The sequence below is a fragment of the Lasiodiplodia theobromae genome (assembly GCF_012971845.1).
Source record: "Lasiodiplodia theobromae strain AM2As chromosome Unknown scaffold_3, whole genome shotgun sequence".
NCBI lineage: Eukaryota > Fungi > Ascomycota > Dothideomycetes > Botryosphaeriales > Botryosphaeriaceae > Lasiodiplodia > Lasiodiplodia theobromae.
This window is the reverse complement of record NW_023336519.1, coordinates 732125-744132: the sequence shown is the minus strand read 5'-3', so window position 1 is coordinate 744132 and position 12008 is coordinate 732125. Positions and strand designations below refer to the sequence as shown.

At 55.4% G+C, this 12008-nt stretch overlaps 2 protein-coding genes across 2 annotated transcripts; one reads left to right on the top strand and one right to left on the bottom strand.

Moving 5' to 3' along the window:
- Positions 1-64: 64 nt before the first annotated feature.
- On the top strand, positions 65-679 carry LTHEOB_1177 (60s ribosome subunit biogenesis protein nip7; the record flags this gene model as incomplete). The annotated part of the gene is made up of 2 exons (XM_035508562.1): positions 65-499; positions 551-679. The coding sequence occupies 2 exons, from the start codon at positions 65-67 to the stop codon at positions 677-679; spliced, it is 564 nt and encodes a 187-aa protein (XP_035367524.1).
- Positions 680-5474: 4795 nt separating this feature from the next.
- Positions 5475-8685, bottom strand: LTHEOB_1176 (Phosphatidylinositol 3-/4-kinase catalytic; the record flags this gene model as incomplete). Its single annotated transcript, XM_035508551.1, has 4 exons — positions 5475-5514; positions 5563-8237; positions 8298-8484; positions 8606-8685. The coding sequence occupies 4 exons, from the start codon at positions 8683-8685 to the stop codon at positions 5475-5477; spliced, it is 2982 nt and encodes a 993-aa protein (XP_035367523.1).
- Positions 8686-12008: the final 3323 nt, after the last annotated feature.

Genomic DNA, 12008 nt, shown 5'->3' with positions numbered 1-12008 from the left:
TGGACGCTCTCCTCCGCATCAAACCCGCAGTCAACACCACACCACTGCCTGTTACTCGCCCATCATGCGGCCGCTCACCGACACCGAGACTCAGACGCTCTTCACGAAGCTGGCCAACTACACCGGCCGCTCGTTGAACCACCTGATCGCCCCGCCCACCGGCCCGGAAAACGACCGCCATGTCTTCCGCATCCAACACAGCCGCGTCTACTATGTGCGCGAGAGCATCGCAAACCTCGCCACCAGCGTCGCCCGCCCCAATCTGCTCTCGCTCGGTACCTGCATTGGCAAGTTCACCAAGACCGGCAAGTTCCGCCTGCACATTACCGCCCTCGATGCCATCGCGCCGCACGCCCGCTACAAGGTCTGGATCAAGCCCAACGGCGAAATGCCCTTCCTGTACGGCGGCAATGTCCTGAAGGCTCATGTCGGCCGCTGGAGTGAGGACTGCCCCGAGCACCAAGGTGTCGTCGTCTACTCCATGGACGATACCCCTCTGGTAAGTGCTTCCTGGATGAGAGAGACGGCGCAGCGCTGATTGATGATTCAGGGTTTCGGTGTCACTGCTCGGTCCACTGCTGAGGCCCGGCGTCTCGATCCTACCGGAATTGCCACCTTCAGGCAGGCCGATATTGGAGAGTACCTGAGAGAGGAAGACACTCTCTTCACCACCACCTGAGCTTGTGCGTCCGTCTAATGTTCGACCATACATCTATGATACCCGAGCTTTGGCACAATACTTGGAGGGAAGAGATGCGTCACATTACATGGTACCTCACACCGGACAAGAAGGACAATTGGAGACTTATCTCCAACCCTGGCTCAAAGCATTGGAGTTCTGAAGAGGGACAAAAGCATTTGGCGGCGTTTTGGGCGGAGCAATTGCGTTTCAGTCGTATTAACGAAAAAAAGAATTTGAGAGGTCGCCTTGCGGTTGTCTGGCCTCCAAGGCCAGAGTCTAGCTCTTGCATTGCAGTGTTCCCGTCTTTCCGCGGTCTGGAATTGAAAAAGTTCGCTTTGATTTCTTTTGCTTGAAGTCCATGTGCCGTCTCTTCTTTTCTTTTTCTTTCCTCCGTCCTCATATCCTTTGTCTACCGAGACCTGAAGAAAAGGGAATCGCCCAGCCGATGCCGATGCCGTGCTGCCCCGCCTCTTGTCAGCCAACCACACTCGATACGGATCTGATCTCAGCCACACCACCTCTCACACAGACCCACCAGACCAAGAAGTCCGCCGTCCGGCGTTTCCGCAAGCGAGTGCTACCACCGACGCATCCTCCTCTCAAGTTCTAGAACACTGCAGTCGATATGCGGGCACTGACTTTTTGCGCCCTCCCTGCAACTTGCATAGGCTAATGCCGGGCTAAAACAAGGCAGCAGCGATAGAAGCAGAGGATAGTCATCACGATATTGAAAGCACAGCAGGTTGAGAAGAAGTCGGCCGGCAGAAGCCGCCCGTCAGATCATACCTACATGCGTACACGAAGAACAACCACAATCACCAACTCATCACCTTCCCCCCTCGCAGCGGCATAGAGTTCAATCTGAATCTAGTTTCTTCCCCGGAACGGCCTCCGGTCGATGCTATTGTCTATTGGCCCTTGCCTTCCCAATAACGCTAACAACTCCGCCATCCTCGCTCACGCCCAAGACATGCAGGGGCGTTGACGTGTACAATTACCGCATGCACGTTGAGTATGTGTACACATCACCCTCCTCGCTGGAACATGTGCCTATGTTTAGTCTCTCTTCCTGCGAAGAACTACAGCAACAGACCCTTGCACGGTTTGGCTGCATGAACAAAACAAGATGAACGCCCGCCAACAACGTCCCGACCCGCAGCTTGTCTTATGTTGGTTTGCCTCTTCGTGTATGCACGTCAAAGCTGCGTTAGCCCAGTCCTGAATTTTACGGGACAATAAACCAAGGAAAAAGAAAAGGACATCATCACACTTGTCCCCCCCACTTGGTGCCGGACGTGACGTGGTGACAAGTTCCGCACCCTCGTTAGCCTAACACAACGGTGCTTGTTGGCAGGACGGGGTTTGCATCCTTCCGGTAACCGGTTACCGAGTTGTGGAGAAGGAATAGTGGGGATCATCTTTGCTTTTTCCTCTCGAGCTACCAGGACAGTGTTGCCGAGCATGGCTCCTATTGGAGAGTAAACGACATCCTGAAGCATTAACAGCTGGGTTTTGTATACAACACAAATGAAAGAAATTAAACGGCAAGCTTCCCCGAGCATAGATTGACCGTTGGAAAGCGTGTGAGGGATCTTGATTAATAAAGATGGGGGCTATCTTCTCAGTAAGACAGCAGTAACGTGAGGCCGCGTTCTACATGTATGCCAGCCGCAGGACGCATGCGCGAAGAAAACTGTCGCGGCTGTCTGGTTTTCTTCCCCGCTGCACCTTGATATGAACATACATCGGAGCTTTCGGGAGACATCTTCGTGGCTGCTGCTTCTCGCGTGGGCGTCAGGCATACAGCCAGCCACTTTCGTGAACATGTGAAAGCCATGCGGTTGTCGTCGTGTATGCCGGCGCTACCAAGCACGCCCTGCAGGATGCATGATGGAAGAAGAAAAAAGAAAGAAAGGTACCAGTTCCTTTGCTTGAAGATCGTCAAGCGTGTGTTCTTCGACGGCAAACGTTTCCATGCATGGGAGGTTGGCGACACAAATCGTTGACGTTGTCAGACTTCAGGTTGAATGACTGACGCACAAATGAATGATCTTGAATAAAATTCGGATGGCTTTTCAGCAAATGAATGAATTCAAAGTGAAGGCAAGGTGGTTATTCAGCATGAAGCCAACAGTTAGCAATGGTCTGTAGCCTGGACGGCCTCTATTCTCAGATTATTTAAGGGCGACCTTCGCCTTTCTAAGACAAATCCGGTAATCAGAAGCAAATGAAGCCTGCTTGCCGAGAAATAGGCGAGGCTTAATGGGTCACGTTTCTCTCTCCATGTGCTCTGATAGTCCTACGCCGCTGACAACACGATGAACAAATTTCCAGGTCGACGGCTCATCCATGTCACCGCCCTAGTGCTAGCTTGACAGTACTACAGAGCAAGTTTTCCATTGTACTCCCTTAAAAGTTATATCAGAAGCTACAAACAAAACATTCGAATGCCAAGGTCGAAAAGTCCAAGAAATGACCGAATTAACTTGAAAGAAGAGCAAAGCATAACAGAGCACGAGCCGGGCACAAGCTTACACAAGACTTGGCATTTACAAGTGCACGCATATCTGCTGTGAATGAAATAAATAAAGCGAGGAAGAGAAAGTGAGGTTGCAGGATAAGGTGTTTCTTGGTTTACGCGGGTAGCAAAATGAATCAAATGATGCTAAAGAGAGGGAAAAAAGAAAACAAGGAGAAACCGTGAGACAAAGAATCACGCATAGAAAAACGTATTCGGCAGCCGATCGATGATCGTATAGCTCCACGAATACCCAGTGGGTATAGTACAGAAGATAGAAAATTCTCTGCTGTTCGTATGATGCAGACGCTTGTGGACTTGTCAGCTGAACCCGTTGTGTGCGTCCACACAAATACACATGCACATGTACAAAAAGAGAATAGCAAGGTCCGCAGTGCAACAGTAGTAACAAAGAAGCGTAAAGGAATCCCGTTGAGGACGGGGCAACAAAAAAGAAAGATAAGGCCCTTTTGCTACCTCTGCCCTTCTGCCCGGCCTTCTCGCACAGATACCTACACATACAGAGGGTACCACCGCATCGGCTCTGTCGTTAGCCCGAAAGGACCTGGCTTTTACGAAGTCTTTTGCTCTAGTTGCACAGCTACACTGCCACTACTCAAGGTCCGCAGCTGTATGCACGTCGCCGGAGGAGCACAGAGTATATCTCCATAATACGATGCTCATTTCGGAGATGGAATGTTAAAAATCAGCCCTACACATGCGCTCATTCGCATCACTGGAGAACTAAATGCAGTACTTAGGGATAGATGGCGTACGGCATCATGCATCGACGAAAGTCTGGCTGCGTTCGCGTGTTGTGTTGTGTACATTGCAACTCTTTTTTTTTCTTTCTGTTTTTCCTTACATGGCGCATTGCATGTGCATATGGGAGTGCAGTTTGCAGCAGTTTGTGTTTGTGTCTCCTTCCTGTCGCAAGCCGCGGGGTAAGTTCCGACCCCTGCGCATTCGGCGGATTTCCTGATCTGACATAGTAAGGCGTGCCGTTACGATCTAGATGATTCTGCTGTCGATCTGGCGATACCAAGGGGAGATGTGTAGGACAGAATGCGAGATGAAAAACGGCGCAGACACTTTCGGCTGTGAGACACGATCGATAAGTCTTCTTTTATGGAGGGCCGCACACATGGATCGTGAATGCCTGGCGCGTATCCTGCAAGCCCCGATAGTATAGTGGGAGAACCGCGCGTCTGCGCGCGTGGAACCTGAAAAATGTTGGAACTGACGGTCCAAGAAGAGCACACCGAGGAGATCTACACCGCAGGACATGCATCACCGTTAGGAAACTTTCTCCAGCAAAAGCGGTCCGAGTAGCGGAACGCCAGCAGTCTCCAGAGTGCAATCATGATACTCAGATCTCAAACGGTCTTTATGCTTGCAACCTCATGCGGAACGTCAGCCCAAAAAAAGAAAAAGGCCTTCGATCCCACTATTGAACTGAGAACTGAGCTCCTGGTGCCGATTCCCTGAGAACGAAATGCTGACTTGAGTGGCATTCTAATTATTAGACAATGCCAGTGCTCATGGTGTGATTAGCATGCCAGAGTGTTATCCTGGGAAAACAATGTAAGCAAGGCATGTACATGCTTGCATCCTGCGAGGGTTGGATACGCTTGAGCGACGACACAGAATGCAAATCATGAGTAAAGGGCCGATGGTCACAACCAGTGGGGTCCACATAGAAGCAGGTCTGCATCGGTGTGACATGAGTTCATTGCTCGCTCCCAGCATTCAAGAGACAGCGCTTCTCATATAGAATGCAGGTATCAGAAGCATGCTGGGGGCCGTTAAGTCGGGATGCGGCGCACCTCATTTTTCTGATACAGATTTAGGCCCGATTGATTCGAAACAACGCAATATGAGCTTGCTTTTGTTGGTGAGGGGCGAATGATGGAGAGAATCCTGGTCGAGTGCTTCAATCGTGCGGCTTGATTAAGCATACAGATTCAATCTGCTTCTCTTCAACGGATAACATCCTGTTGTGTCATCTCGGCGAGATGCTGAGCCTACAGTCGGCAATTTTCCATGTATCTGGCAGCAGGAGCAAAAATGTAAGACCGGCATATCCACAGCAACTGAAACTAGAACCGAGGCGCCTTTAAGGAGAATGTAGCACATCAGACGAAATTAATTCCTAAATTTCACGTAAAATGTGGTGATACAAGCACAGAACGCCGTCGCAATGCTCTTTCTGCCCGCAATCAAGGTGCGACATGCTCGGAAACGAACCGGTTCGGCAATTGGGTATTCTCCGTATCAGTAAATGCCTTGCGTACGGTACTGGAAAGTGTCATATCTGCGCCTGGTTAGCTTGCCTCAATGTGACGTAGCCTCGAGTACTCACAGCCTCGTGTAGTAGCTTCCAATGCTCTTCCCAATAAGATCATCCACAAACAACTCCGCTTCCTCTTTGCTCAGCTGTAGCATGAACCTTGACCGCAGGGCTGCAACAGCTTGCTGCACGCCGGCGGCAAAGCAGGGCATTTGGCTCGCCTTGCCCATCATCTCCACCAGCATCACAATCCTCTCGGCATCCTTCCGAAGCGCCTGGAACGCTTGCTTGCACAGGCTCTTGAAGAGGTTAAAGCCGGGGCTTCCCACGCCACCAAGCACGTCCACGTACTCCTGAGTCAGCTTGAACGGCGCAGCCTCAAAACCCATGCTACCGGGACTGTTCGACAGCATAAAGCCGAAATCTATGTGGATGATGTGGCCTTGATTGTCAATCAGCAGATTGCCATTATGCCTGTCCTTGAGCTGCAGCACATAGCATATGATGCTGTACGCTGCAAGTGAGCGAGCAAAAGCATCAACCGCTGCAACCTGAGTCTCGCTGTCTGGTTCGCCAAAAGTCCGTAAGAAATGGTCCCGTAGCGTGGCAATGCGCTTGCGGGGGTTGGTGCCTGCAGCGATGCTAGCAAGGGTCAGGCTGCGTTTGAGAGAATGCAGTGAGACGCCATTGGTAATTGTCTCAATAAGTCCAGACGACTCGCCCGTCACCAAGATGCGCATGCGTTTCACCCACACGGGCACTTCAGCATCTTGCCAAATCTTGCTGCACACCTGAATAAGCTGGCAGGCAAACGCTTCTTGGCGAAGGTCAGCGCCGGTTTTGACGATCACGCTGATGAGATCCCAGTTCTTCATCCATCCGTAGGGCGAAGACCGCCTAATGCGCTCCTTCTTGGCCGTCCATTCCTCGCCAAACGTAGCTGCACTCGGGTCGTCGCGATCGCCCTTGCGCTGGATGCCTCCCGTCTTGGAGTCATTCTCCATCCGCGCCGCGCCAGCACTGTTGCTCGCATTCGGGTCCACAGCTGCGTCCTCGAGGTCCTCCGGTTCGGCTGTCAATGGTTGCTGCTTGGGCTCAGCCATGATGCTGTCAAACGTGGGTGTCTCATCCACGTAGAAGCTTTGTTCCTCTAGGCTTTGCATGCTCGCAATGATTTTCGACTTGATCGAGGCGACTTCCGTTTTCGGCCGTTTCGACCCACTAGCCTCCAGCTGCGCAAGCATCTGCGCCGCAGTGCGCATGTGGGTAGCTAGGGCAGAGAAATCTGGCTGGTCCGGCCCCTGCGCCCGATTGGCCATTGGCAAGGTCATTTTGCGCGGCACGGGGCTGCTAGTCCTGCTTGTTTCCATGTCGGAGGATCGGGGCGTTGACGCTGTGCCAACCGAGGACATGGTGTGAGCACCGCTTGACGATCGCGCAGGGTTAATTCTGACACTGCTGTATCCGTTGCCCGCCAGCGCCGTCTTTGCCATCCCGTTGGCGAGCTCCTCCTCGGCGGGGTCCTTGATCAGGAGATCCTTGCTTCCAAGATCGCCATCAGTAGGTTCGAACACGCTGTCAACGCCGGGGTCCGGTGGTTTGTCGGGGATAATCGCCTGTCGTGAAGAATCCGATAGATCAAACAAGCGGCGCTTGTTAATTCCCTTCTCAGCAAGCAACCGGGTGAGCAATGTTTGATTGGTTTCCGTGTCGGGGTCAAAGTCGAAGTCTTCCCGAAGCACTTCGACCATTAGGAGATATGGAACACGCTCTGCGCTATTCAGACTGGTGGCTTCAGCGGGGTTGAGACGGACGATCCTATGGTGCTGACTGTGGGCTGCAGCTCCATCTTTCAGAGTCGGTGGGCAAATCACGGGGATATCAACCTCGGCTGGAAGGTCTTGAGCTATTAGCGCCAACTCGGCGCGCAGCGCACTGAGGCGTGCAGGCTTGGGGACAATGACCAGTCTGTTCGAAATATCCTCCAGTGCGCTCAAGAACTGCGTCTGACTCCGGAAATAGTTTGAGCGTAGAATCCGGATCTTCTGCGATCGAGAAAGGGCGCTCGGACTGAGCGGACGAGGCGGACGCGGTTCGCGGCGCGGCGCAAGCTCAGTCGAACGCGGCGTGAGCCCAGCCGTTGCTGGAGGAGTCGGGATCGGGGAGGCATTGGAACTTCGAAAATCAGGCAGAGACGAAGAACTCAGCCGCGCTTCTTTCGACGCGACGGTGAGAAGGGATGGACGCTGAACAGCTGATGCAGCCCTCGTTGTCTTCGGACTTTGCTTGGAAGGACCCGTCTGGATCTCTAGCGAGGGCAGCATTGAATGCCGCTTTGGCGATACAGGGGACTCGGGCTCATTGGGGTCCTGGGCGCCTGACTGCGGTCTTGGCTTCCGTGGGCGGGGCGAAGCGCCTGCCACGGTGTTGCTACGCGCCATCTTCTGGGGCTGGGTTTGTGAAGCGTCTGATATGGTTTCGGTCGACACTCGAGGTTTCCGAGCCTGGGCGACGGCCAATGGACCAGCATGGCGGGGAAGGAATGGGGTCGCGAAGCTGGCAAGGATGAGACTCGAGAGAACGGTGACGGGAAGCACATTGCCCCTTATGCGCTCGCGGTTGGCGGGCTCGGAGGCGCCGAAAACGATGCGCTGGACCTTGTTGTACAGACGGCGGCATGTCTTGAAAGCGTTCGATTGCGGATTGCCGGCGAGGTCGTGGAGGTAGGTCTGGAACAGCCAGAAGGTCTGTAAGGGGCGCGCGGTAAGCAGCGGGCTGAGTGAGAGGCAAAGATGGGTGTGGCTCACAAGTAGGGCAGCATTGACCGATTCCTCGCACAGATCTATGATGAATTCCTCCAGGGCCATCGACTCATTGTCGACGGAGATGAGCAGATGGCATAATTGCGGCAGGAAGAACTCGATCTCGTCGTAGGAGAATTGGCGCAGCTTCGAGCAGAGCACGTAGTGGATTCCGACGTGGTCGGCATATCGACTGGCAGGGCGGGGTGGGATTAGCAGGTGCGGCTCGAGCGGCGAAAGGACAGAAAGCTTAAGGCGGGGGACGGCGGCGAGAGGGCGCAGCGTGCTGGGGAATCGGGGACGGGATCACACACGACAGATAGGCGACGCTGAGCGAGGGATCCTCGTTGAAATGATCCGACTCGATAAAGCGCTCCAACAGGTTCCAACTCATCTGGAACGGCTCATCGGGCGAGGTGTCGTGGGGTGAGGGCGGTGGAGGGACGCATGGTGCTTGGCCCCGGGATGCGAGCGAGCTGCAAGGTGTAGGTAGCTGCTGTATGCAGCCGGTCTTGGCGTGAGCCGCCCCGAAATGGCCCGGCCAGGAACCGCAGGCGCGACCATCACCACCACCAAAGAAGCAGCACGCCACGCAGCCGCCTCGACTTCTTCGCGTCATTGGCCATGTCCCGCTCCGCCCGAGGGGCGCAGCTGCACGCAGTCGCCTCACAAAAGACCAGCCAGCCACCCGCTTGAGACAGAAACGCTCCGTGGCATTGTCTGCTACCTGTCTGCCTACCAGCCCATTGCTCGAGCTCAACCAAGTCATCGCCGCCTAGAGCGTATCCGTGTCATCAACGGTGCCCGATGTCTTCGCCGCCTGCAGCTCGAAGCAAACCCGGCCGAAGCCCGGGCTGATCGTACCCGCCGACCAGCACATTGAAGACATCCTTCGGCTGGTCCGTGTCGCGTCCAGATTCCTTCGCCCTCCGTCGTCAAACCACTGACATTGTATTTCTGCGGACCTGCAAGTGAAGCCTGGACGATGTTCTCGGCTTCTGTGAGCGTCGTGTCAAGCGGCGAGTGCAGGGCCTCTGAAGACGCCGAGGACCGTCGGGTCTCGCCCAAACACCGGATCATGCGTTTCCCCACGGTGAACACAGTTCGGTCCTTACCGTCTCCCAGCAGAACGTGGCCGCCGACGTGGCGCAACTCACCGTTATGCCGTGCTTGTCAACGCCTGCATTTTACTTTTTTCGGCGAGAACGTCAACGGCAGGAGCCGCAAACTGTGATGACCATCGGCTCGCTTAGACGCGCGCTCCGTCGCCCTGCCCTCCTGCTCTGTCAAAGCCAATTGTACTTGGCCTAGCAGGCCTCCATCTCGCCTTGTGCACCGCCGGCGAAGCGCACGGCTACGGTTCGGGCGCCCTCGTCGCGGCCGAAGGGACCAAGAGGAAAAGGTGATGCATGAGGAGGATGACGAGCCCAGTCTTGGCGAGAGGAAATGGTGATGGGCGATGTTGACGTCTGAAGCGTCAGCCGAGACTGCACCAGCGGGGCTTTAGGCGAAGACGGGTGTATGAGGTCAAGAAAGTGCGCTTCCTTACCGACGCTTGTGCGAAGCCATGTTCACAACCTCTCCTGTGCGGCCCCCGTACGAGAGTGGACAAGGGTTGCTGGGTTTGCAAACAGGGCACCACTTTACTTGCGAGATATCGCACACGCAAAAGAAATGATGAGCCATTTCTCACCAGGCCTAACGGCGCTGGGATCATAGAGGAAGCGTTGGATGGAGGAAACGGCAAGATTGACGCATGAGCGACATCACCCTGCTGCCGTTGAAGGAAAATCAAAAACAAAAGAACGGTTCAACTGGAGGATGATGCGACGACTCACTGAACACAGGCAGCAAGCAAGCCGAGGAACCGTCGCCCATACTTTCCGAGCACAATCGACGAGAGTGCTGAGGAGTACAGCTGCAGGCCGGGATTGGCCGTCGGTGAGCATGCACAGGTTCAGGTCAAAATCACGTGAGCCGATTCCGAGACGCCGTTGCTATCCCCAGCGGCGGAACAGAGCCGCGCAGGCGCCCTGCAGAGGGTGCATTGGCCTGGCGCGGGCATCCAAGTGCTGCGGTGCATGCGGGCTGATGGATGCAGCGCTGCAAAAGCAACGCAGCGCGCATGCTGTGCAAGAGCGCACCGCACACGCCTCTCCCTGTCGCAGCAAAGGACGCTGCCCGTCCCCCAGACGCGCGCTCCCTCGCAACGATCATCGGGATGCCAGCATCAGCTTCCCCGGCTCGCCCCAGCGCCGCAATTTACTCTTCATGACTGCGAGCTATCGCACCATGCATCCCGCGAAATTTGACGGATGACCGGCTTACGATACGATGCCTGCGCCGCCCGGCTGGCTCTGCAACAAACCGTTTACAGGGCCTGCGCGGCTCCAGCACAGCTCCCTGCCCCGGCCCCGGCCCCGTATGCGCCTCGACTGCGCCGTTAGCTCCTGATGTGCGACACCAGCATCTGCGTCGCGCCAGGAACGCTGATCCGTCGCCGCCCGCCAGCCGTTGGCCGCGCCCACCCGGGCTCACGGGCACGGCAGTGATGAAGAAGGACTTCTCCCAGGAATCTGTCTACACGCTGCAATGTCCCCAGCAGTCGCACGTGGTCTGGCCCGCCTTGACATCATGACCCGCTCGAAACGGCCGTCGCGAGTCAGCAGCCCGTTGGCCCTCCACTACACCTGTACCTCACCTTTGCCTGTGTCACCGGAATGCAGCGCCTGCATTTTGGGCATGATTTCGGGGACCATGTCTCGACGCCCCGCGCCCAATCACCGCTCTCTCGGCGCTATTTCCTCTCAGCTCCCCGGCCCCTGCCGCCTTCCAGAGCGTTACACGCCTGGACGTTAATGACCGCCTCCCATACTCTCCGAAACGGGTGCCTCGGCGTGGCCTTGCAGCGCCCTCTTGCAGCTGCCCCCAGGCCCGCTGAACTTCGGTACTGACGGGGGTGCTGCCAGCCCTGGAATGCGGCTTGCCGCTCATGAGGCCAAGATCGCATGCTCTGCTCGCAAAACTCGTCTGGGGACGCATCCTCCGTCCACCAATGTGGCTGCTTCCCGCCTTTTCTGGCCTCTTGCCGATCTCGCCACCGGCATATGCCAGCTCACAGGCCCCTCCAGCCGCCCACCCCTCCTGGCGTGGGTTTCTGCGGAGACTCGCCTGCTGAAGCGGCGAGGCTGAACGTGAAGATACGAGCAGCTGGACGGGCGGATCGACGTAATCTGCGTTTTCGCCAGATCCGATTAGATTGGCCCGGGGCCAGGGCCTTTTGCCTGGAAAGGCGAGCGCGCCGATTTTCTTCACACAAAAAGCATCTCTGGAGGGACAGCGTCCCTGACTGGGGTTGTTGGTGGTAGGGGTATAGGCCAGCGGATGGCTGCAGAAGCATGCGTCCGTGGATCACACATCTGCTTTTTCTCTCGAGGTTTACAAGTTTGCATCGGTTACACAGGGTCGACAGCCCTGGGTCGACCAGATCAATGCTTTGATAACTCTTGCGAGACGTGCTGCTCGGTAGGTATTTTAAGAGCTGCTCGGTTGGACCCTGAACACACCATCAGCCCTCGATTCCTCCTTCCACCTCTCTACTCAATTAAGGTTCAGCCCATAGCACCCGCTTCAAGGATCACGTCAATCGTTTCCTCACCCGCCCTGCTTGACTCTGCCTGCCTAAACTTTGTTTACCCTCCCGTCGCCTCATCCGTT